Here is a 24,057-nt window from a genome sequence, read left to right as displayed (position 1 = left end):
TTTCTGCCGTGATGAAAATGTTCAACATTCTGCACTGTCTAGTACAGTAACCAGCAGTCACATGTGGTCACTGAATCCCTGAAATGTGGCTAGTGTGACTGAGGAACTGATTGTTTAATTTTATTTAATTTTAACCAACTAAATTTGAAATAGCTGCATGTAGCTTGTGGCTACCTTAGTAGTCAGTTTAACTATATAGATAATACGAAAGGGGACTTTATATTTGTGTTTCTTCCTTCTCTGAACTTGGAAGTAAAGGAAATGCCTTGACAGCATAGACATTCAAAATCATTTTAAAACATCAGAATGATTTCATTGTCAGCAAGACTTCACTTTAAGGTTTGGGAAGTCTATAAAAGGGGAAACCAGTCAGCAATGGAAGCAGTGAGAAAATAACTAAAAGCAACTATTAAGAGCACCTACCCAAGCATCATCTAGGAAAGAAGATCCCTGGTCCACATGATGAACCTGTCTGTTTCCAAGGGCAACGTACCCCTTGTTGTGGAGCCAGACACATTCACTTAACAACAGCCTGACAGAATCAAACTTGGGAGTGATCTCCCTGCCTCTCCTTCCTCTAATTCCATTCCCACCAAGTAAACTTTTTATTAAAATATCTCCTCACGTAAATTTAACCATGCGGCAATAAGGCATCAACCCAGGTGTCTAAGAATTTCTTGTAATTATTTTTCCCACTCTCAATTAATAAATTGGCAATCTGCTTTATATACCATTATATGTGAGTATAATTAATGTGAGTTCATCCCTGCAAGATGGAGCCACAAAATCAGTTTCTGAAACAGGACTGTAGTAAATTTACAAAGTACATGTCCCCTATACCTCTGGCACTGAGGAGCTCAGTATCTTAAAAATGGATGATTCAAATAGACAAAGGGAAAAAAAACAGTAATATTACTGGAATTAATTCTGCTTAGGGATGATATCATGCCAAGCAAAGACTTAAGTCAAGAAAAGGGGTCAGATTTTCAAAGCATCAAGAATGATTTCCAACAGAGAAAGAAAAACTTCCTTTAAAACGATGTGGCATCCAACTTCTTCTTTAAGGAGAAAAATTCCCCTTCTAGTTTGTTTGTATTTTTAAAAACACTTATCAAAATATATATATGTTAGGTGTCTCACTGCTTACAGTCTCCATATAGAAACTAAAGGCTTGGGGGCAGGGTTATTGCTCAACAGTAGAGTGTGTGCTTAGCACGCAGGAGGTCCTGGGTTCAATCCCCGGTACCACTATTATAAATGAATGAATAAAATTTCCTCCCTCCAAAAAAATAAATTAAATAAAAATTAAAAATAAAAAATAGTTGGACAAAAAAAAGTGCCCGACATACAACAGATATTCAAAAATATACATTTTTTTTCAAAAAAAATAAATAAAGGGCTAAAAACATCTAGGAAAACTAAGGCAGAGAGGCACAATGCTACTTGAGATTTTCACTAGTTTATGGTCTTTTTGTCACTAAAAAACCCTTAGTGATTATGGCACCAGGTTGACAGAATTTGAAAAAAGGCCAGACATGATAGAAGATTTGTTTCAAGACTAGTAATTGTTGAGATTGTTTCTTAGGGAGATCTTCATGATACTTTTCAAATATATCTTGAAACTTCATATCAAAAACAATAGCATTTTGTTGCAAGAGGAAGTATTCTTCCTAATGGAGATGTTTTCTACTGTTACACACTTAAGCCCCTTTTTAAAAAACCACTTCTCTGCACTGGTGGGACTTTTTATTCCATTTTTTTTAAAGCTGGAAATTTAACCTTTTGACTTCAACAACTGTTTAGCTTGAAACTACACGAGATATGGATCCAAATTCTATAGAGACATTTAATGATACCGAATCAGGATTCAACCATCTTTGAGGGAAAATACCTGTGAATTAAAGGGCAGGAAGCCTCTACATACATTTCTCTCATGTTTTTCATTATTTCTACCCATTTTTTCCTCTTCAGTTTAAAGAAGTAGAAGTAAATGAAGAACAAAGAAAAGTAACAAAAGTCTACTGGCAAAGGGGGAGGCAGTAAACAAGAAATAACTTTTCCCATTGCTGATTTTAGTTACTGGAAAGGTTGAAAAGCTGCCCTGCTCCAAATTCATATACTGCAGTTACCGATTAGGAATTCTGAATAGCTTATTAGGCTGCTATAACAAATATACATGGCACAAATGTATCTTTCAGGTTATCATAAGAAAATGGAACCAGCTCTCCCAGGAGAAAAATTATGTCTGATTTACAGTTTTACATCCCTTTCTTTAGTATCTTAAAATTCTCTTTTTTTTTCCTCAATTGTATAGAAGTACATATCACTCTCCAAAACGCTTCTAGCCAAAGTCACATCTTCATTATTTTCTCTATCTTACTTAACAAACTTTAACCTCTGACCACATAAGACCAACATCAAAGCAATATTCTGAATCATGAACCTACCAAACTCAAGTGCAGACGGCTGTAACATGATGCCTCTAAAGAAGGAACTGCATTAGCTTTCATTGGCTGTCATATCATATTGCAAGTTCAAGTTATCTGCTTCCTCATTATCACCTTGGCTTTCTTTTTCTTCCTTTCTTTTTGTTTCTTTGGACATTTCTACTTTCTAAGTACTTCTAATGTCTCTCAGATACGGATTTGATCTCGTTTTTATACACCATCAAATTAGTTCTTCTGTTTTTCAGACTTACTTGTATTTTTACTTCTTTATACTGTACAATTTTTTTTCAGTATTATCTAGAAATCTGGCTCTCACTTGTGACATTTAATTATTAATTATATATTAATTATATATTTCACAAGTTGTTAAAGGATAAGCTTTACTGATAAAATCCTTTTCTTTAATACCAACAGTGCAACAAATCTCTAAAATGCTATATAATGGCAATCACTTACTACATCCTTTTATTTATAAATCTCCAGCTGTTTATAAATATATATGTATTAATCAAACTTGCAGCAATTTTTCATGAAAACCTTTCTGATATTTCAAATAAATCATTTCAGTGATAATAGCATATGGGTTAGTAATCCATGACAGTGATTTGCCGGAGTCTCCTCACAGGGAGTTACTATAAGAAAACAATCTTACAAATTACCCAATATCAAATTTAGATGTGGGAATGAGTTTGCACCTTCATTCCAAATCAACACTGTGAATATAAAGCAACACAAATTTCTATGGCTACAGTATATGTTCTATTGAGACTAAAAGCTTACAATTTAAAATCACTTTAACATAAGTAAGAAAAGTTTGGTGTATAGTGATATTGGGATTTTTGTCAAACTAATTCAACATACAGTTGTAATAATTAGCATGCATTTTAAGTGCATATTATATATAAGATACTTTACAATCTTAGCTGTATGAAGAAGAGTGGTTAAAATAACATTCACTTGGTGATTTCTATTTTTTTATTGAAGTATAGTAGGTCTAAAATGTTGTGTTAATTTCTGGTGTACAGAATAGTGATTCAGTTATACACACACATATACATACATATTTCCTTTCATATTTTTTCATCATAGGTCATTACAAGCTATTGAATATAGTTCCCTGTGCTACAGAGTAGGACCTTGCTGCTTATCTATTTTATATATAGTAGTTAGTATCTGCAATTCTCGAGCTCCTAATTTATCCCTCAACCCCTTCCTTCCCCCTTAGTAACCATAAATTTGTCTTCTATGTTTGTGAGTCTATTTCTGTTTTGGAAATAAGTTCATTTATGTCATTTTTTAGATCCCACATACAGGTAATATAGTATTTTCCTTTCTCTTTCTGGCTTACTTCACTTAGTATGACAATCTCTAGGTCCATCCATGTTTCTGCAAAGGGCATTATTTTATTCTTTTTTATGGTGAGTAGTATCCCATTGTATTAAATATACCACAATTTTATCCAATCATCTGTTAATGGACATTTAGGTTACTTCCATGTCTTATCCATTTAACAAGTATTTTTTGAGTGCTTACCATGTGCCAGATACTACAAGTTCTGGGGACAGAGCACTGAACCAAACCACCCAAAATAAATATCCATTTTCATGAAGACTTCATTTGAATAAGAAGAGAGACATCAATCAGTTATAATCTAGATGGAAAGTCATCCCAAGAGCTAAACAAAGAAAAAGAAAAACTGGAGAAATTTTCAAGGAGCCGACGGGCTTATGAGAAATTGATAGGATATGGAAAGGATGAGAACAGTATAAGCAAAGACGTGGGAGCCCCAAGTGTTAGAGGAGAGGGAGGGGAACAGTGAGTCAATGTTAATCTGGGAATGAAAGAAGGATACTGAAGAGAGACAGGATGGTGTTGCACTGGGAGGACTCCAGAATGGTCAGTTGGATGATGGGCAGTTAAGAGTCACTGAAGGTACTGAGGCATAAGAGTGACATATACAAGTAGTAAGTGAAGATAGCTTATTTCACAACAACATATAGGATGGTGAGAAAGAAGGTATGATGCATCACCTTGGCTCTTGAGAATTACCAAAAGCAAAATAACGTTAATAAGCATTATCTCTGCTAAATGAATAGACAAGAAGAATAACATAAGCTTTCAAGTGAAAACCAAGGAACGTTAGAAAATAACTACTTACAAGAGAATTGTCTGAATAATAAAAAACTAAACCACAAATTCTGACCACAAGATCAAGTGCCATTATAAAGTAAAAGTATAAACACAGTGGGCATTTTCATTTTAATTACTCTGCTTACTAGAAACATCACAGAAAATACTACCCAGGAAAAGTAAACAAGTATGTGGTTCTGTCAAAAGAGAAAGAAAGTGCATAAACTGCAACCTAAGAGTACAACCATTAGTGGACATGTAAAATATGAATCAATGTTCATCTCATGAGCCTGGACATCTGTAATGCTTTGACTTTAATTTCCAAGACACCATATTCTCATCATGAAGAGATTTCTTTCCCCTGATCAGTAGAACCTGTTCAATTATAAAAGTTAAAATCAAATTGATCAAGGTTTTCAAAATTATATATTTTATTTTTTAAAGTCCTCTGGGAGGGGGGTTTAGCTCAGTGGTAGAGTGCCTGCTTAGCATGCACGAGGTCCTGGGCTCAATCCCTAGTACCTCCATTAAGAAGCAAATAAATAAACCTAATTACTCCCCAACACACAATTTTTTTTTAAATTTTCTGTAAGTTCTCTGTTTTTTCAATTACTCTTTTATATACGTCTCCATTTTATACTTCAAAAAGTAATTTTTTCTAAGGTAATTATATTAATGTCATGGGTAATATCCTAAGATAGAGAAACAATATTTAACAGTCATGAATACTAATCTAATTATTTCCAGGGGCAGGTATATGAATCACTATGTAGCTATAAGAGTATCACTACAAAGATGGACTTACAGGGGAACAAAAACAGTAGGGACAGCAACAACAGAAACTGACTTCTTTAACCAATGATACCTAAATCAAGAGACATACTTTCAAACTGTCATTTGTATTTACTGAACTCCTATATGATGAGCTTTGCTTTTAAACATATATTAGACATGCATTTTGTCTATAAAGATAAAATACATGTAAAACCTTATCTGACATTGTGATTAGGGAAGAGCTTTATAAGTATAAAGGCTATGGAAAGATCCAGGAAAGGAAAGGTGAATATATTTAAGAGACAGAAAAACTTGAAACTTCTACAACCATAAGCAAAATAATGAATTTCAACTCATATATGGAATCATATACAAATATTAACTCTAAATGGATCGGAGTCCTACATGTAAAAACAAAAACTATAAAACACCTAGAAGAAAACACAGGTGAAGAATTGTGAGACTTTGGATAAACAAGAATTTCTTAGAGAAGACACAAAAACCATGTGCCATAAAAGAAAAAGTAGATAAACTGGACTTATCAAAATTGAAAACTTCTGCTCTTCGAAAGACACCATTAAGAAAATGAAAAGTCACAGACTAGGAGAAAACAGTTGCAAAATACATACCTGATAAATGACTGGTGTTCAAAATATATTTAAAAATTCACAATGCAATTATAAGAAAACAACCCATAAAAAAATAGATAAGAGATTTGAATAGATACTCCCCCAAGAAGATATACAGATGGGAAATAAGCACATAAAAAGATGTCCAACATCATTAGCCATTGGAGAAATACAGATTAAAGCTATGATGACATATCATGATACACTTATGAGAATGGCTAAAATAAAAAGTACTGCTAATTCCAAGGGCTGGCCAGGATATGGAGCAGCTGGATTCCTCAAACATTCTTGGTAGAAATGTAAAATGGTAGAACCACTTTGGAAAATGGTTTGCTGATTTCACATGATATTAAACATAGACAGTCGTCTCTTAGTATCTGCAGGGATTGGTTCTAGGAACCCTGTGGATAATAAAATCTATGGACTCTCAAGTCCTTTATATAAAAGGGTGTAGTTTTTACATATAATCTATGCATATCCTCCCATATACTTTAGATCATCTCTAGATTACTCATAATACCTACCAAAATGTAAATGTTATGTAAAAATAGTTGCCACTGCAGCAAATTCAAGTCTTCCTTTTTGGAACTTCCTGTAATTTTTTTTCTGAACATTTTCAATCCTTGGTTGGTTGAATTCCTGGATGCAGAACTTGAGGATATGGAGGGTTAACTGTACTACAACTATAATAGCTTTTAAAAAGTTTATTTAAACACAATATTTTTACAGAATAAGTTACATATCATAAGGTATTTTTCTTTCTTTCTTTCTTTTTAATTGAAGTACAGTCAGTTACAATGTTTCAGTTTCTGGTGTGCAGCACAATGTCCTGATCTTGAATATACGTGCATGTATTTGTTTTCATACTCCATAAGGTACTTTTCTAAGCCAGCCTTTGATATACTTAGAAACTGGATCTAGTATCTGATAAGCTGCTTTTTAAAAGCATTTAAGTTGGCAGACATACAATATTGAATTTTAAGGATGATTAAGAACCAGAATGCCTGGGGAAATCACACTGTGAAAAATGCCATTTACATCTAGGAATTTTACACTCCTTTTAAAAAAAAAATTTTTATTGAAGTGTAGTTGACTTACAATGTCAGTTTCAGGTGTATAGCAAAGTGATTGAATTGTACATATACATACATATATATACTTTTTTCTTTTCAGATTCTTTTCCATTATATATTATAAGAAATTGAATATAGTTCCCTGTGCTATTACGGTAGGTCCTTGTTTATCTATTTTATAGTAACATATAGAGACCCATATAGTAACATGGGTCTCTTAATCCCCAACCCCTAATTTATCCCTCCCTGCCCTTTCCCCTCATAGCTTATTTATTTTATACATAGTAGATTGTACCTTTTAATCCCTTACCAAACTAATAGTTTGTTCTCTATATCTATGAGTTTGCTTCTTTTTTGTAATATTACAAATATTACAAATAGCTTGTTGTATTTTTTAGATTCCACATATAAGGGATATCACACAGTATTTGTCTTTCTGTCTGACTTATTTCACTTAGCATAGTACCCTCCATGTTGTTATAAATGACAAATTTTCATTCTTTTTATAGCTGAGTAGTATTCCCTTGTGTGTATATGCCACATCTTCTTTATCCATTCACCTGTTGATAGACACTTAGGTTGTTTCTATATTTTGGCTATTGTAAATAATGCTGCTATGAACACTAGGGTGCATGTACCTCTTAAAATTAGTGTTTTTATTTTTTTCAAATAAATATCCAAGAGTGGAATTGCTGGGTCACATGATAGTTCTATTTTTAGTTTTTTGAGGCACCTCCATACTCTTTTCCATAGTGGCTGCACTAATTTACATTCCCACCAACAGTGTACGAGAGTTTCCTTTTCTCCACATCCTTGCCAACATCTGTTACTTGTGCCTTTTTGATAACAGCCATTCCAACAGATGTGAGGTGATATCTCACTCTGATTTTGGTTTGCATTTCCATGATGATGGGTAATGTGGAGCATCTTTGTATGTGCCTATTGGCCATCTGTATGTCTTCTGTGGAGAAATTCTATTCCTCTGCCCATTTTTTTTTATTGTAATGTAGTCAGTTTACAATGTGTCAATTTCTGGTGTACATCATAACGTTTCAGTCATACATATATTCATTTTCATATTCCTTTTCATTATAGGTTCTTCAAGATATTGAATATAGTTTCCTGTGCTATATAGTATAAACTTATTGTTTATCTATTTTATATATATTATTTAGTACCTATAAATCTCAAACTCCCAATTTAGCCCTTCCCACTCCCTTCCCTCCTGGTAACCATAATTTTGTTTTCTATGTCTGTGAGTCTGTTTCTGTTTTGTAAATAAGTTCACTTGTCTTTTTTTTTTTTAAGATTTCACATATAAGTGATATCATATGGTATTTTCCTCTCTCTTCAATCTGCCATTTCTAATAACACAAACCATTGTTTTTTAGAAGTGCTAAATGTTTACATGAAAACCTGAGTCCACAGTGGAGTTTAGATGTCTAGCTTTACTTTCATCAAAAAGACCAGTAATTAAAGGGATGGTTCTGTTTGGTGGGTATAATCCACAAGTTTACACAGTTAATGCATCCTCTGATGCCCTCCTGCTTCTTTTCCCATGCCCAGATTTATTTGGGAATGGCAGTGGGGTCTAAGTCAATGAGCAATATTAAGAATGGAAAATCACTACCTCCTCCCCTCCCTTCAGTCACTGGACTTAATATTCTTACCTTAATAATCTGTGATGCAATTGTACCAAACATGCCACACTGATGAGGGATGTTGAGAGTAGGGGAGTATATATGTGTGCGTGGGGAGGGCTATGTGAGAACTCTGTATTTTCTGCTCAATTCTGCTGTAAACCTGAAACTGCTCTAAAAAAATTAAGTCTATCAAAAACAATTTTTTAAATAAATAAAGGCATTAAAAAAAATAGAATCTGTAACGCAGATGACGACAGGAAACTTTATTGTTTGGCTCACCACACTATTATCCTCACATTCCCCAAATGCTAGCTTAATCACCAGGTTAATCATGGTAAATTTTTAGTTTGGAGAAATAGAAACAGAGAAATAAAATCTCTCCACCACATTATCATCATTTAGTGGTTAGCGGGTATCTCCTGTTAAAGGCCATAGACTAAGTACTTCTGCAGTTCAGTTGGGTTCAAATTAAGGAAATAGTCTTGCTTTCAACCAACTACTATGATCACATTCCTTAGGAGGCCCTTTACAAACATCCTACCCCCACCTCACCAAATTTGTATTTATTCATTTTTACCTAAATGAGCCTAGGAGCACATACTTTTCCAGTTTGGGAATGATGACATTTTTAAAATTAATACAAATAAAAATGAAAGCACATGGCATTTGCTAAAGGGTAATAAAATAACTTCAGTCAATTGGCTAGTTCTCTACCAGTAGATTTCTTTAAATAGTAATAAAATCTTTGCTTTAAAAAAAAATCCATCATTATTAAAATTAAAAAAAAAAAAAGTTGCCTCAGCCTCCACCAAAATTAGATTTGTAAGTTGCTGGTCATTTCTATAATTAAATCTATGTCACAAATTTGCAAGAAAAATGGTCACTGTGACTAATGCATTTAGTTGCTACACACGTCCTGTCGGACAGCAAAGAACATCACGCCACTAAAATGGAGTAGGTAAGGATTCTGAACATTTTTATAAAGTAACAAAGACCATTTTTTATTTACAATAATTATACTTTAGACAAGAGTTTGAGAAGCAAATCCAAATGTAGCTACCACGGGGTTTTCCGTATTTGAGTATTACAGCGCATTTTTACCTCTATAAACATGTTAGACACACATGCATACTGCTTTTCTGGACAAGTGTTAGGTAGAAAATACTCTAATAAAAGACACATGAACACGTTCATGTTGCCAGAGTCCCTGATCCTGAGGGTTCCCTCATTTGACCTCTCCAAACGGTTTTAATTCACTTCTTTGCTGAAATGATTGAGAAACGACCTTAGAGACCAATGCTTCCCAGAGTCTAAGACAGTGCTATCCAAAGTAAAAGTCAAAGCAAGATGACTTACAGGACACACAGACAATTAGTGATAAAACTTACTCTCTTTGTGAAAACAAATCTTTTTTCAATACTTCAGATTGTAGGAGGAGACAGTTCTCGGTTTGGTACTGACGCTAACTTCACTTTTGACCAAAAGGAGGGCAGGAATCGGACACAGAGCCTTCTGTATGCAACAGAGTTTAGCTGCAAATTGAGAACAGCTTTTTTTCCATTTGATTTGATTTCAGTTATGTGCTGTTCATGACAAAATTGGTTTTTATTTGTCATGCTGATGTTGAGTTTCGCTTTAAAATAAATTTAAATTTAAAATTTTTTTAATTTAATAATACAAATAATACGTTGACATGGCAAAAGTCATAAAGGTGCCCGAAATTTGGAAGACACTGCCTTCAAGGTGATTCCTGTCTTCCCTTTTTTCTTAATTCTTTTATTGTTACTTATTTTTTCACGTATTTATGTTTTGTGTATTTGCTTCAGTATCCAGAAAAGTATCTTTAATCTAGCTGACTCTGAGAAAATAGAAAAATACTCTTTTTTTAAGAGAAAGTAGTCTGTTCTCAGAAATCCAGCTTTTATAATGTTTATTTGCCCAAATTGGTGACCGAATGAAATGCATAGCATGATGATGGATTCTGTTTTATAAAGATAGAAATCAGCTTCCCATTGTCTGAATATAGCTCAGAAGTTATTTTAAAGCCCAGGGTAAGTTATTTTAAATCCTGATTTTATCAAGTCCTTAGCAATAAAAGGATAAACCTGAAATAACATCCTGGAAGGTGGTCCTGAATATTGCTCAAAACTTCAGTTGTTTGCTCGTTTGTTCTGGCATTTAAGCTTAATGAAAATAAAAACCCGTTTTACAAACAAGTCAGGAAGTTCTGTGGGGAAACCAAGACTTTAACTGAATGATTTGGGTTGGTTAAGATTTTAAGCAAGTTAAGAAAAAAAAAATTAGCAAGGTTTTCAGTATTGCACAAAATGAGTATTCCATAAACTAAATTAAAAATTGACATCCTAGATTTAGGTGAAAGGAAAACCAAATTAACAGTTGTGTCCTACATGGTACCACCCTTAACGTTCTTTGTTAACATTTGAGATTCTTGATCTGATTTTTAAAGAGCAGTGGTACACAGCAGCCAACTAGTAACAGTGTTAATGTGCTTCCTCTCTGACCGTTCTGAGTGCGGCTGAGCACATTTCTGTACAAGAAAGGAAGACTAAAGAAGGTAAAAACACATATCCCAAGTTATTAAAACATGGCATTTGTGATTGAGACTTTTTTCTTTCAACAACTATAATAGCATCATTTAACTATACAAATCTTTCTACAAAGCTGAGTAGTAATGGCGGACCAGCTAAAGCAAAGAGGGAAGACAGAACAATCGAGTAAGGGAAGAAAAATATGTGCTGGCTAGTTCTTCAGCTCAAGGTAAGGAGTTTCTTTTAACCCTTGGTCTGGCATAAAAAGAAAGAAAATTACTCATCTTAGAATAGCTTCTCTGGTTCAGGCAGTGACTATTTTAAAGGAGAATTGTATAAAAAACCATTCTTGATCATTTAAATGAAGAGATTAAGAAAGTAAACAGCGACTCAAAGATCTTTTTTAGACTAGGTGTTATACATTCACCAGAATGATTTAACTTTGCTTAGACTCTTTGCTACTGTTTCAGGAATCCTTAATTTATGTTGCCATGAACTGCTATAATGTTGTATAACATAGCTATCAGAAACTCAATTTGGTATTTTGACTTTGCTACTCACTAGGGTTTCTCTTTAAAAGTAGGAGCTACCAAAAATAAAATAAGCCAAGGAGTCTAAAAAGAAAAAGTTCTACATTTTCCTTTTAAACTTTATCTTATAATTCTTGAAGACATGGAAACACTGAATTTAGCCTCCAAATCAAAAATGCTTAAGGTCTAACAAATCATGTGATCAATTTTTTTTCAACACAGTTGAATCTTTCTAAAAAGAAATGATTTTTCAATTGGAATTTTTCAAAAAGTTGACAATATCTAAATCTATTTTTTTAATCTTTCTTTTGATGCAGAAGCAACACATGAAATGGTTGAACTTGAAATATATGGTTTTACATTTTAAAAATATGTATATATAAATTTTGATAACAGTTTAGTTATTCAGGGTGATGGACTATCAAATATTATTAAAATCTCATCAAGAGGGAAATCTCAAAACACTTATTATGCTCCACAATTATTGTAAACCAAACACTTTAAATGAGAGGAGGAGATAATGACATTAAGTTCTTAAAGCAATCCTCTGTGGCATGATTTTAAAATATTCTCTTGGTCTGAAATTTATGTAAATTGAATTCATCCATCATTGGTTATTACCGGCCTAGCTACATTTAAAAAAAAAAAGTTTTCTGTGACAATTAGTTCTTAAAAACACTGTGTTTTAATTAGACCTGGGACATTATTAAACTAGCTATAAATAGGTACAGTATTTTATTTGGTATACCCAGATGTCTGAAAATCTACAAGAACGCCCTTAGAGTTCTTCAAAAATTCTTCTAATAGAAGCTTTTCATTTAAAGGTTTAATGCAATCTGAAGTAAATAGCCTTTTTCAGATTTCATTTTATAAATACAAAAGAAATGGTCACTCATAACTAGAGGATAGTCATTGAATCAGTGTATTTTAGAATTACAGGGCTTTGTCACAGATAACCAATTTCTTTCTTTTAATGAATGTCCATGGTCACAAACAAAAAATTCACAGCAGAATTTGGACAAAATCAGTTATTCCTACTACATCATATAAGAATTTTATATAGATTATATATTTAGATTATCCCATTAAATCCTCACCTCAACTGTATAGTTTAGGTACTATCATTACCCTATTTTATATATAGGAAAGGTTATGTGGTTAGGATGGTATTCAGTCAACTAGGGATTTAAACCCAGTCTGACTCTAGAAACCGTACTACTACCCATAATCCTAAATTTTAAGGATAGTTGGATACTTTTCATTTATATATATATATATATATATAAAACCCTCTAACAAGTACCACCCTTTAACAATAACAGAATAAAACATGAAGGCTATCATTTGGAATTTCCCTCTAAAATAAGTCCTTTTCCCAAGCCTAGCTCAAGCATCAACTTCTCCCTGAAACCTTCTCATATCATTCAACTGAGTTTTATCTTTCTTCAAACTCTTGGTAATTGATGTACAATGCTCATTTGCAGAAAAGTCTAGCTGCCTTTGATACATCTCTCCTTCCTTAGTAACAGAAATCCAATTTGTAGCTCTTAGCAAATTGCCACACGTCCCAACCTCTCCAGAGGCGAGGCACGATCGTAGGACTAAGTTCAGCAGTAGGACGCTACTGCAAGTATGGTGTCAGAATTCCAGGAATTCTGTTTAAAGAAAGCAGATTTAGCTTTTAGGGGGGCTCTTTTGTGCTTTCTCAAGGTAAAGACTTTGCTATCCAGGTATCTTTTTGGCTGGAGCTCCAGCAGCTATCTTGGATCATGAGGAAACCTTGATGAAGGAAGCTGCATGCTGCAGATGATGGAGGAGAAAGATAGGTATCTCTGTTCACAATGAGACCATGAAGCTCCCATAATCATACCTGGACAGGATCCCTCCAGATCCTACATAATATAGTAATAAACCTTTATCTTGTAGAAGCCACTATTTTTTTTTTTCTGTTAAGTAAACTAAACCTAAGTCTAACCGATTTAGTCCACAGTTGATAATCTAAGGTTCATTGTAACTATGGTAGAGAGGGGGAAAAGAGAAATAGAATTACTTCTCTTTTAACACGGGACTAAAACATCGCCAATCATAATTTTTATTCTCAACCATTTCTGGTAATTTTCAACTTTAGGAAAGAAAAAGGAAGGAAAGGGAGAGGAATAAAAAATGGAAGACACGACTGCCTCTCTGTCATTGCTCACGCCCTTTCCTCTCCTCTCTTCTCTACTATGTCTTAACATACTTCAAGGCCCAAGAGCAAAATTGTTTCTGTCGGATCTTTCAATTCAGAGTTTCACCTTTCGATCATACATCATCTGGTAACTTTTGTTTGACTTGTTAGCTTTTACATTGTATTTCTTTTTCTACCTGTTATTGCCACACCATAGTGGGACCCATGTCATTTTTTTTTTCCACTTTACAGCTACTAGAAAACTACCTCTGTGTGCAGGAGATCAATAAACACTTCTGACTGATTAAGTAATGTAAGAAAAAAAAGGTAGAGAGGAAAAAGAGCAAAAGACTAAGGAATGAGAATGCATAGCTTCTTAAAAGTAAAAGAATGTAACAAAAATCCTAAAGAATCTCTAGCACAAGTTTTACTTCACTGGATCTTACCAAAGAATTGGGCCAGGTAGAACACGTATCATCATACGTTATTGTTCATGCAGTCAGTGCAACGCTCAAACTGTACTTAGTGAGCTTGCCCTCCAACCAAAGGACAGTGGATTTTGCTTTTGTTACTCAGACAACTGCCTCAAATTTGTTTTCTCAATTACACCAGACATTTTAGAGAGTAAGAGCTCCAGCTGAGGAAACCATGTTTTGATAGTGGATATACATGAATCCAAACCATATTACAAGTTGGCCTCCAGCAAGATCATATTTTACAGATATTATTTGGTCAATTGGGACAACATATAGAAAATAATACTTGGATACGCAACATAATGATAATAAAATATTACCAAGTATAAAGTAAGGAGCTCAAAGGATCATTTTCATTAAATAGACTCTACAATCTCTCTTTTAAAACTGAATAATATACCATCAGGAATAACGTTATTATTTCTTTAAAAACAAGATAGGATCTAAGTATATCATTTTGCAGAAGCTACATTATTAAAAGCTCTGTAACACTGGGACAGTAAAAGCTATATATAGCACTATGCAGAATTAACACTACTTAACAATATGTCTCAAAGCTTCAACTGCATTTAAATACATGTAATAATAAGTGACATTAAGAGTATTTTAAACAGAAGTAATTGACATTCTGTCTAGACTCGTGAACCAGTTTACATACCTCACTGATTTAATTCTCAATGTTTTGTAAATCACTGTACCACATATCTGTTTATGAGTTATATATTTAAAAATACAATATTCTAATTTGCTTTCCTGAATTTAACAGAGATTTAGGAGGGCATAAATAAACTACTCAATTGACAGAAAACTCAGTTTCTTTCTCTTTCCTTCATAATACAAACCAAGTCTTTGTTACATCATCTGTTTAAAACATAATGATTGAAAATGCTCAAATAGTAGTGTCCTTATAAATATATCAGTTCTACTTATGAAAGATGAACTATTTTTAATCTTTTTATATACAATTTCTGGTTCACATGTCAGAAAATACTGCATTTTCTTGCAAATTACTCATTAGTTATTTCCTCATTTCAAATTTTTCTCACATAGATTTCTCAGAAGTATCCAAGACAGTAGCTTCTTTGACAGTGAAATGTACAAAATAAATGACATGTCAACAAGTAAATTAGCATTCTCTTTCTGACCAGCTGGGTCGGGTTTCCTTTTACAAATCCTCAGTCCCATGATACAAAATAATAATAATCTAAAGGACCTCATTAAACGATCAATATATTGATATAACCTCTATAAGGAGACACATAGTGTTTTAATTGATTCCTTGAATGTATTAAATGGAATATTAAACCCAAGTCTCCAAATTATATTGTAAAAGAACATTTCCTTTATTTACTAATTTTTTTCAGGGCATGGATAATGGCACATGACAGGATTCAAGAACTTTTATATTTAACCAAATAGTAAAAAAATTAAAAAATAAAAGTCCAATTTCCACTAAATCTTTCAAACAAACAACAACACAGCAAAAGTTATCATAGACAAATTAAACCATGTTTACTTACCAAAAAACTTCCAAAGGCTGAATTAAATATTGCAGCTGCCTATAGAGAAAATAAATGGGGGGAAAAACTCACTGAAAGTAAATAGGAAAAGGAAAAGCAGATTCTCGTTCTCCCATCCCCCACTATGCAAAACCTCAAAACACTGACTCCGTAAAGCAAAGTTAGTCACTGCTTACAAAAATTGCCAGTGGCCTGTAGTTTACTAAGACAGATGAGCTGCAGCTTAGGAATTCATAAATAATGGGTCTCAAAAGCAAGCAGAAAAGGCTTGCCATGAGATGCTTTGAACCTATATGACAGTACAAAAGAATCATCACCAATAGTAAGTCGAAACCTTATTGTTATTGATTTTGCTACTAGATTTAAAACAGTCAGAAGCTGATTTATTCACCAAAGAAAAAGTAAAGAGAGAGAGAGAGAGAGAGAAACAGAGACAGAGAAAGAGAGAGAAAGATAAAGAAAAGAGAAAGAAAGAAAGAAAGAAAGAAAGAAAGAAAGAAAGAAAGAAAGAAAGAAAGAAAGAAAGAAAGAAAGAAAGGAAGGAAGGAAGGAAGGAAGGAAGGAAGAAAGAAAGAAAGAAGGAAAGAAAGAGAGAGGGAGGGAGATAGGAAGAAAGGAAGGAAGGAAGGAAGGAAGGAATTTCATATTACTAGGGAAAAGAATACCAGAATTGTAAAGCAAACATTAACCACTTTCCATCAGGGACCATAAGTCCTATGAGCAACACCCAAATAGTGAGATCTGTAGTTCCCATACAACACACATTAGACATATGAACAATGCTGTTAAGATCACGGAAGTTATTGCTACACCATTAATTCTAAAGTGGAAACAAGCAAGAAAAACTTCCATTTGGTGTTCAAAATTCAAAGAAGAAATATTTGACTTTGTGCTTACCTAAATATCCCGGGTATACATAGTAGATATAATATAGTTCTTAACTTTAAGTCAATCACAATATTCCGTGAGGCTACACCTGAATTCTGAAAGCTTCTCTTTCTCACATTGCCCCAAAAGGATAAAAACTTGTATGACATCCAATTTGATGGGGGGAAAAAGAAAGAAAAATAATAAAAAGCAGAAGAAGGGGTAGAGAAAACCTATTGACATCTCCTGTAGATCCAGAGCAGAATTAAATTAATCATCATGGACGTTAGCAGCCACATTGTAGCAAGAAGAGGATGTCAGTTTTGCAAGTTTGAATAAAGTCCAAAGCTAAGCTAAGAGCTGTAGCTGCAAATGCCTTCTGCTCCAGAAGAGAATGCAATGAGAGTGCATGGGTAATGAGATCCTTGGCTCCAGAGAGCTTAGCTCTCCTATTCAAGTTCATAATTAATTCAAAGCTTTGATAATTTCATTAGATTTCTCCTTTGCCGGCCTTATCAATAAAAGATGGCACTGGACCACAGCTCCTCTGTGGCATAAACACAGGCACAGGCACAGCCCAGGGAAACCTTTGCTTCCTGATGGGGACAATGGCATATGGTGTTCCATGTTGTGCAGGGAGCAGGGAAAAAAAAAAAAAAAAAAAAAAGACTCGGCTAAATAAAACATCAGAGATGACAACTGTAAACTACGGCAACATATTTAACATATCTTCCTGGAATCTTGTTATAGATGATTCAGGAAAAAGTTTTATGTGTGGAAAAAATAAGTAAAACTGTATAAATAAATGAGGACATCAATAGGCAATAATGCCATGCTTTCTACAAAAACACACCTTCCCCACAATGTTTATTTCTAGACCCAATTTTGTGTTTAGAATGAATTTAAATCTTTTTAGTAAAGGCATGAAGTATTCCGCTTTGAGCTTCTCATTTCAAATTTGTTTCTATCCAGTACCTTTCACCAACCTTAGACTAGATAACTAATGGTTTTGCTGAACATTAAAAAAAAAGAATCATTAGATGTAAAAAGACTCAGAAGTCAAAGTAAAATTAAGTATCAACTCATCAGATCAAATCACTACACTCCCACTCCATCTTGTTCTCTCTTTTAACTCAAACACAAGCAATATATTTCATGTGGACTGACTATGTTCCTGCACTTTATAAAATCATGGTGACGACAGTGATGGGATGTCTTAGGTATCAAAAGATACTGCAGGCCAACTTCTTCTTAGTTGTCTTTCTGACAGTGGTGATGGATTTGAACTCACTCACCTACGCTATCCCTCAGTGCTCCCACGTAGTGAGCTTGGCAACCATCTGTGACACGGCTAATAAGGTTCTGGGTACTCTGGAGAGCCATGTGAAATCAGACACCAAACCGAAGATCTTGGGCTCAACAGCAATAGATAATTAAGCTAACAGTTGGCTCAACGTAGTTTCAGCACAAGAAGGAATTATGTTTTCCAGAGTTCCAAAGAGTGATGATAAATATTTAGAATTGATACAGAAAGACATGCATGTCTTTTGACTTAAGGGGGACTTCCCAGCCTCTCATCATGATGTATAAGGCCTCCAGCCACAGCTCTCTGTCCATTTCATTTATTGCCTCAAGATTTATATTCTGACAACACTAACCAACTTGTGAGTCCCCTGACTCATCGCGCTGTTTCTTACCTCTTTGCTCCTTGGCCTGGAACGCCCTCCTGCCTTCCTCGACCCAGGTAACTCCCATGTACCTTAGGAACTCAGCTTAGGCAGTCCTTCCAAGAAGTTTTCTATCACCATCTCCAACACACACACATCTACACTTCTAGGTGGACTGAGTGCCCTTGTACCTGCTGCCACAATGCCCTGAGCAAGCCTCTGCCAGGCACTTGTCACACTATTGAATGATCTACCTACATGCCTTCCTGCCTGACAGCAGACTAAATAAAGTCTTCTAAGGAAGGAATCTGATGACGCAGCTCCACGTTTCCTAATGGATTACTAAAATAAGCAGGATCCCCAGAAACATCCAAAGTCTACTTCTCCACCTAAGTTATTCCATGTGTTTGGCAAAATTCACGGACCGGCAGACACAGAGGCACAGAGGACCAGATATGCCACCTGGCACCACAGCCAAGCAACAGAAATGACAGATTTAGACTTTGGTCTCCCACCCAATATAAGTATCTCTTTCACAACATCTCATTTTACTTCTCTTAACCTCCCTATTATGATATTATTATATAAATATGCTTAATATAAATTTCTTTTTAAAAAAACTTGCCACTGCTATACAAGCAAGAGAGTTAGTTAAATAAACTCTCAAATTACCAACGAATACTCATTAAAAAGATGCTTTGGATATACTCATCTGAGAGCTGGCTAAGATATTATACATAAAAAAGCAAGTTTTAAAACAGTGTGTATGATGTGTTTCTCCACACCACCATGAAATTCACCCACCCCTAGTTGGGTCTCCTACAATTCAACTCAATTCTGACACCATCTACTCTAAGGTAGCATCAGATTTCCCAGGTTTAGTACCACAAGACTGCCCCACTTCAGATATCAATCAAAAGTCAAGGTTGTCACTTGTGCTTCTGACCAATTGGCTATAAATCAGAGGTTTCCACAACTCTGTCCTCCAGTTTGACCAATTTGCTAGGGCACCTCACAAAACTCAGGAAACCAGCTCACCCACTAGATTACTGCTTTATTATGAAAGGCTGTAACTCAGGAACAGCCAGATAGAAGAGATACACAGGGCGAGGTGTGGGGAAAGGGTGTGGAGCTTCCCTGCCTTGAGTGCGCCACTCTCTCATCACCTCCAGTGTTCACCAACCTGGAAGCTCTCTGAACCCGTTCTTCTGGGGTTTTATGGAGGCTCCATCACACAGGCATGATTGATGAAAACACTGACCATTGGTGACTGAACTCAATCTCCAACCCCTCTCCCCTCCCCAGGGATCCAACCTTCTAATCACTGGTTGGTTCCCCTGGCAACCAGCCCCATCCTCAAGTTAGCTAGGGATTTTCCAAAAGTCGCCTGATTAGCATAACAAACGGCACCTTTTCCAGTTCTTCTCACTTAGGAGATCCAAGTGTTTTAGCAGCTCTGTGCCAGGAACTGAGACAAAAACCAAATATATATTTCTTATTATAATATCACATTCCTATTATGTAAATATGTGCACACACAGATAAGTTTAAAAAAACACTATTTTTTCTGAAAGGAATCACAAAAAAAACCTCAACTATGGTTGAATTTGTTGAAAGGGACTGAGTGGGCAGGTCATTTTTATTTTTTATTTTGTCCTGTCTGTCCTGTTTGGCTTTCTGTTTTTAACGTGTTACACTTCTGTATCTTGGCAGCAAGACATTGAGCCATTTATTGTTTGCATTTTAAATCCCTTTGTCTTAAAAACGTAATATGCATTTTATTTTCAAGTAAAACTAAGATTTCAATCCCTCCTTTGCACATTAGTGAGATCTCTTGCTGGTTGCCTGACAAGCTGGAGGCTGAATACCCTCTGGACACACATCATTGTGCTCGGGGTCTAAGAAGACACAAGATGAACAGGGGGCAACTTCAACGAGTGTCTGCAGCATGTGACTATTTGGTTTTGAAAATAAACTAAAAAACCACTTGTATTTTTATATTAAAACAAACATGGCTAGAGAGAATACAACTTCACGTACTGAGATCAAACATAAGCCACTGAAGGCAATCTGTTCTGAAAGTAGGACCTTTCAAATTATATGACCAGACTCTCTTAGGATGTGAGTTTCCTCTTCTCTGTCTTCTGGAAGCCGTATCTGATAGACTCTACTGATTTTTAAATATAGTGTTTCATTTGTTATGATCTCTTCTGCTAGAAACAGTTTAATTATCCATTCATTCCCCCTCTAGAATGCTCCATTACAAGAAGAATGTTGTCTAATTTGTACAAGATTGTGTCTTCACTGCCTAGAACGTAATCTGACTTGCAGCAGACCCTCAATAAATATTACTGAATCAAAGAATGAATGAATGAATGAATGAATGAATACTTCCTGTGTTAACTGAAGAGCCTGCACAGTAATGTTTTCATTATTAATTCAGGAATCCTATGTGCAAAGTGTAATCACGTTTGATGGACAATTTGATCAATGCTAACTAAAAAGTTCATACTGAGGTATGAGTATATGGCTTCCTTTATAGTACACGTTTTTAGATAATACATTGTTTTTAGTATCAGACCAATTTTATGTGCTATATGGTATGTTACTAAAGTTTCTTTATGTATTATACAGCCTGTCTTCATTAAATTATTTTAGAAAATTGAGCAAGTTCAATAATGAATTAATTTTGTCACAACTTACTTGGAATTATTTGAAATAAAAAGGTAAATTAAAAAAAACACTAAAAGGAATGGGGACAGAGTTCTTTAACTCGTGAAAGCAAGCACTTGCATTGTTGAATGCCCTTCAATATTCAGAAGTTTTATCTTACAGTGAGCCCGAAACCTTCACTTCCTGTAACTGCTGTGCACTGACCACCTTCCATGCTCTGGGGTTACAGAAATGTGTGGTCCCTTTATAAAATGACTGCACTCCAAACATATGACACCCCTGGACCCGACCCAAGTCTTCTCCTAATAACCCTGTATCTTAAGATTTCCACAATGCTGGCCCCAAACCCCTCTTTTTCTTTCCCTCATAAGTCCACTAAATTAAAAAATGAAATCTATTGTGTACACTGAGTGCACATGATCTACTAAAAGTTAATTTATGAAACTTCTGGTGTTCACTGTTGCATAACCTGCTTCCAGAGTCAACGTATACAACAATGCTTACCAAATGTTAAAATGGGACATTCATGGTTGTCTCAGAATTCTTAATAATGCTCCAAGCTGAGGGGTCTGCATGGCAAGTATACCACCATTCTAAAGTAATAGCCCACACATACCCACACAACGCTTATAAAAAGACACGAAAACTAAGCGAGAGGCCATTTGACATGCAGGCTGTACAATAAGGACTAAGAGCTCTTGAGGAGATTGAGGAAGGGAATTTCTAGGAGTAGTGGGTCTTTTGATTCTTCCTCTTCCTCTAGGGGAGGAAGCTGACATGCCCAGCACACCTCCACCCCCAGGTTGGGGATGGACGTTCACTGCCACAGCAGCAGGTGCACTGAGAGCTCTTGGAACCATCAAGGAACATTCCCTAGAATTGTGGCAGGGGGAATAGGGAGAGCGTGGAATGAACCAGAGACAAGCACTCGCTTGCAGACTAGAAACGGTCGAGGGTGGGGAGGCTGCCTAGCACAGAGCACAGTGGCAGCACAGGGAGGGAGGTAAGCAATCGGGCGAAGTATATTTCAGTTCTGTGATGGGGAAGGTTCTGTCAGTTCCATGGGCCAAGTACGTGCCTCGATGGAGTGCCATCAAACTTGATTCACTTTGTGAGATGCTAATAGCAGACTTCCAGGGTGAGGAGACTGCAGCAGTGAGAGGCTGAAGGGATAGGTTGAGGGGCAGGGGCTGGAGGTGTACTCTGAAGAATTCCCACCTCAAATGCTCCAGGAAAGAGTATAGCATGTGGACACCTGCCATGACAGAGGACACTGAAAGCCAGCTCAGAACCGCATGAATAAGATCAGACTCTGTCCCTCTCCTTCTCATGCGACAGTCCTACTCTCGCCCGGATTCCACAGAGTAGGGAGGGTGAGAAAGCAAAAAAAGAGTGAGACAGACCATGCTCTCTTCCCCACTGCTTCTTTTTTTTTTTTCTTTTCTTGTTTTGTTTTTTTTTTGTAGGAAGAGGAGGTAATTAGGTTTATTTATTATTTATTTTTAGAGAAGGTACTGGGTACTGAACCCAGGACCTTGTGCATGCTAGGCATGTGCTCTATGACTTGAGCTGTACCCTCCCCAACTTCAGCTGTCCCTTCCCCTCTCAAGGCTTCTTTAAAACAAAGTTTATATTTTTATCTCATATATATATATATTCATTAAGAAAAAGTATGATTTTCTGCATTTTTAAAAACAGATTAGGACTAAATTGGCAGAGAAGGGAACTTGGAGTTTAAAGCTAGACTACTCTGAATCATTTCATAACAAAAAGTTGATCATAATGATTAAATATATGACTGTTTTTGTAATGAAAAGTGAACCGAAAATTTTCAGATCTGCCAGATATGATGTCAAAGGAGAGGGTACAGGCGGGGAACTGAAGTATGTGAGATAGTACTTCATGCACATGATCATCAAATTCACATCACCCAATGAAGAGATTATCATAACATCATAACATCTGAAATTATAGTTGAGCTAAAACAAAAAGCCCTGGTACGAGACATACAGAAGTCAAAGCCATAGTGGTCAAGCATGCGCTCTCCCAGGTGAACCTGATTCGTGCACATGAAGCAACAGGAATCACGGGCTTTGGCTGCAGGGGGTGAGGACAGGAGCTGAGGCACCCGTGGCCATCAGAGCAGGATGCTGAAGGGCTGCCCGTCAAGTAAGAGCAACTAGAAAACTCCCCATAGACAGTCAAGCAGGTAACATGGGTCTGCAGCAAGGGTGGGCACGGGCTGGAATTTACACTACCCATGTGATTCAACAATTCCCAGACTCATGATTAATCCAAAGAAAAGAAAAGACAAAATGAATCAAAGACCAGCAGAACGCCTGTGGCCCAGAAAGAAGTACATGTAAAACTTCCCCTTGGAGTCACTTCAGGAATACAGAGCAAAGTGGATGCCCGGATAAAACAAGCCCCACTGAATAGGAGTTTGCGATTCAAAAAAAAAAAAAAAAAAAAGTACAAACAATGTGAGAAAGCAAGCTACATATGACGGTCGCTCCATCCTAATGCTGTTAGGAAAAGGGAAGAAACTGACTTTTCACAATATACTGAAAGAGAAACTACTACCTAAATTGAAGACCTAGAATTGGAAGGCATGACTTTAAAACTTCAAGAAGAAAATATGAGACTAACCATATGCCTTCAGAAACAATTCTTTAAAGAAGACGCAAAAGTAAGAATGAAATAGGAAAAACTAGGGTTGCCAAGCAACAAAGTTCTGGCCAATGAGATATACAGTGGTTTCCGCTTGATGGTGGCGGGGTTAGGGAGATGGGATTCTGGCACCGCCCTTCTTCCCTTCTCTCCACCTGGAGCAGTGAAAGCGACCTTACATCCGGGAGAGACAGGCCAAGAGCGGTGCAGAGAGAACCACCCTAATATCATTCAGCCACAGA

At 35.7% G+C, this 24,057-nt stretch overlaps 1 protein-coding gene and 1 long non-coding RNA gene across 5 annotated transcripts in view; one reads left to right on the top strand and one right to left on the bottom strand.

The window, feature by feature from the left end:
* The window catches only part of SLC10A7 (solute carrier family 10 member 7), a 221,543-nt gene that overhangs the window by 134,734 nt on the left and 62,752 nt on the right, over positions 1-24,057 (bottom strand). For 3 of the 4 annotated variants that reach the window (XM_006209928.4, XM_072976117.1, XM_072976120.1), the window contains exon 5: positions 15,939-15,977. The exons of the other annotated variant lie outside the window; for it this stretch is intronic. In XM_006209928.4, the coding sequence (XP_006209990.1) occupies positions 15,939-15,977 (39 nt within the window). The remainder of the gene's footprint in view (positions 1-15,938; positions 15,978-24,057) is intronic. 4 annotated transcript variants of the gene reach the window in all.
* LOC140701104 (uncharacterized) lies at positions 11,385-20,464 on the top strand. Its single transcript, XR_012079943.1, has 2 exons — positions 11,385-11,474; positions 20,298-20,464. It is a non-coding gene; the product is annotated as an uncharacterized lncRNA (long non-coding RNA).

Source organism: Vicugna pacos, chromosome 2, assembly GCF_048564905.1.
Source record: "Vicugna pacos chromosome 2, VicPac4, whole genome shotgun sequence".
Taxonomy (NCBI): domain Eukaryota; kingdom Metazoa; phylum Chordata; class Mammalia; order Artiodactyla; family Camelidae; genus Vicugna; species Vicugna pacos.
This window is presented reverse-complemented; position numbering and strand designations above follow the sequence as displayed.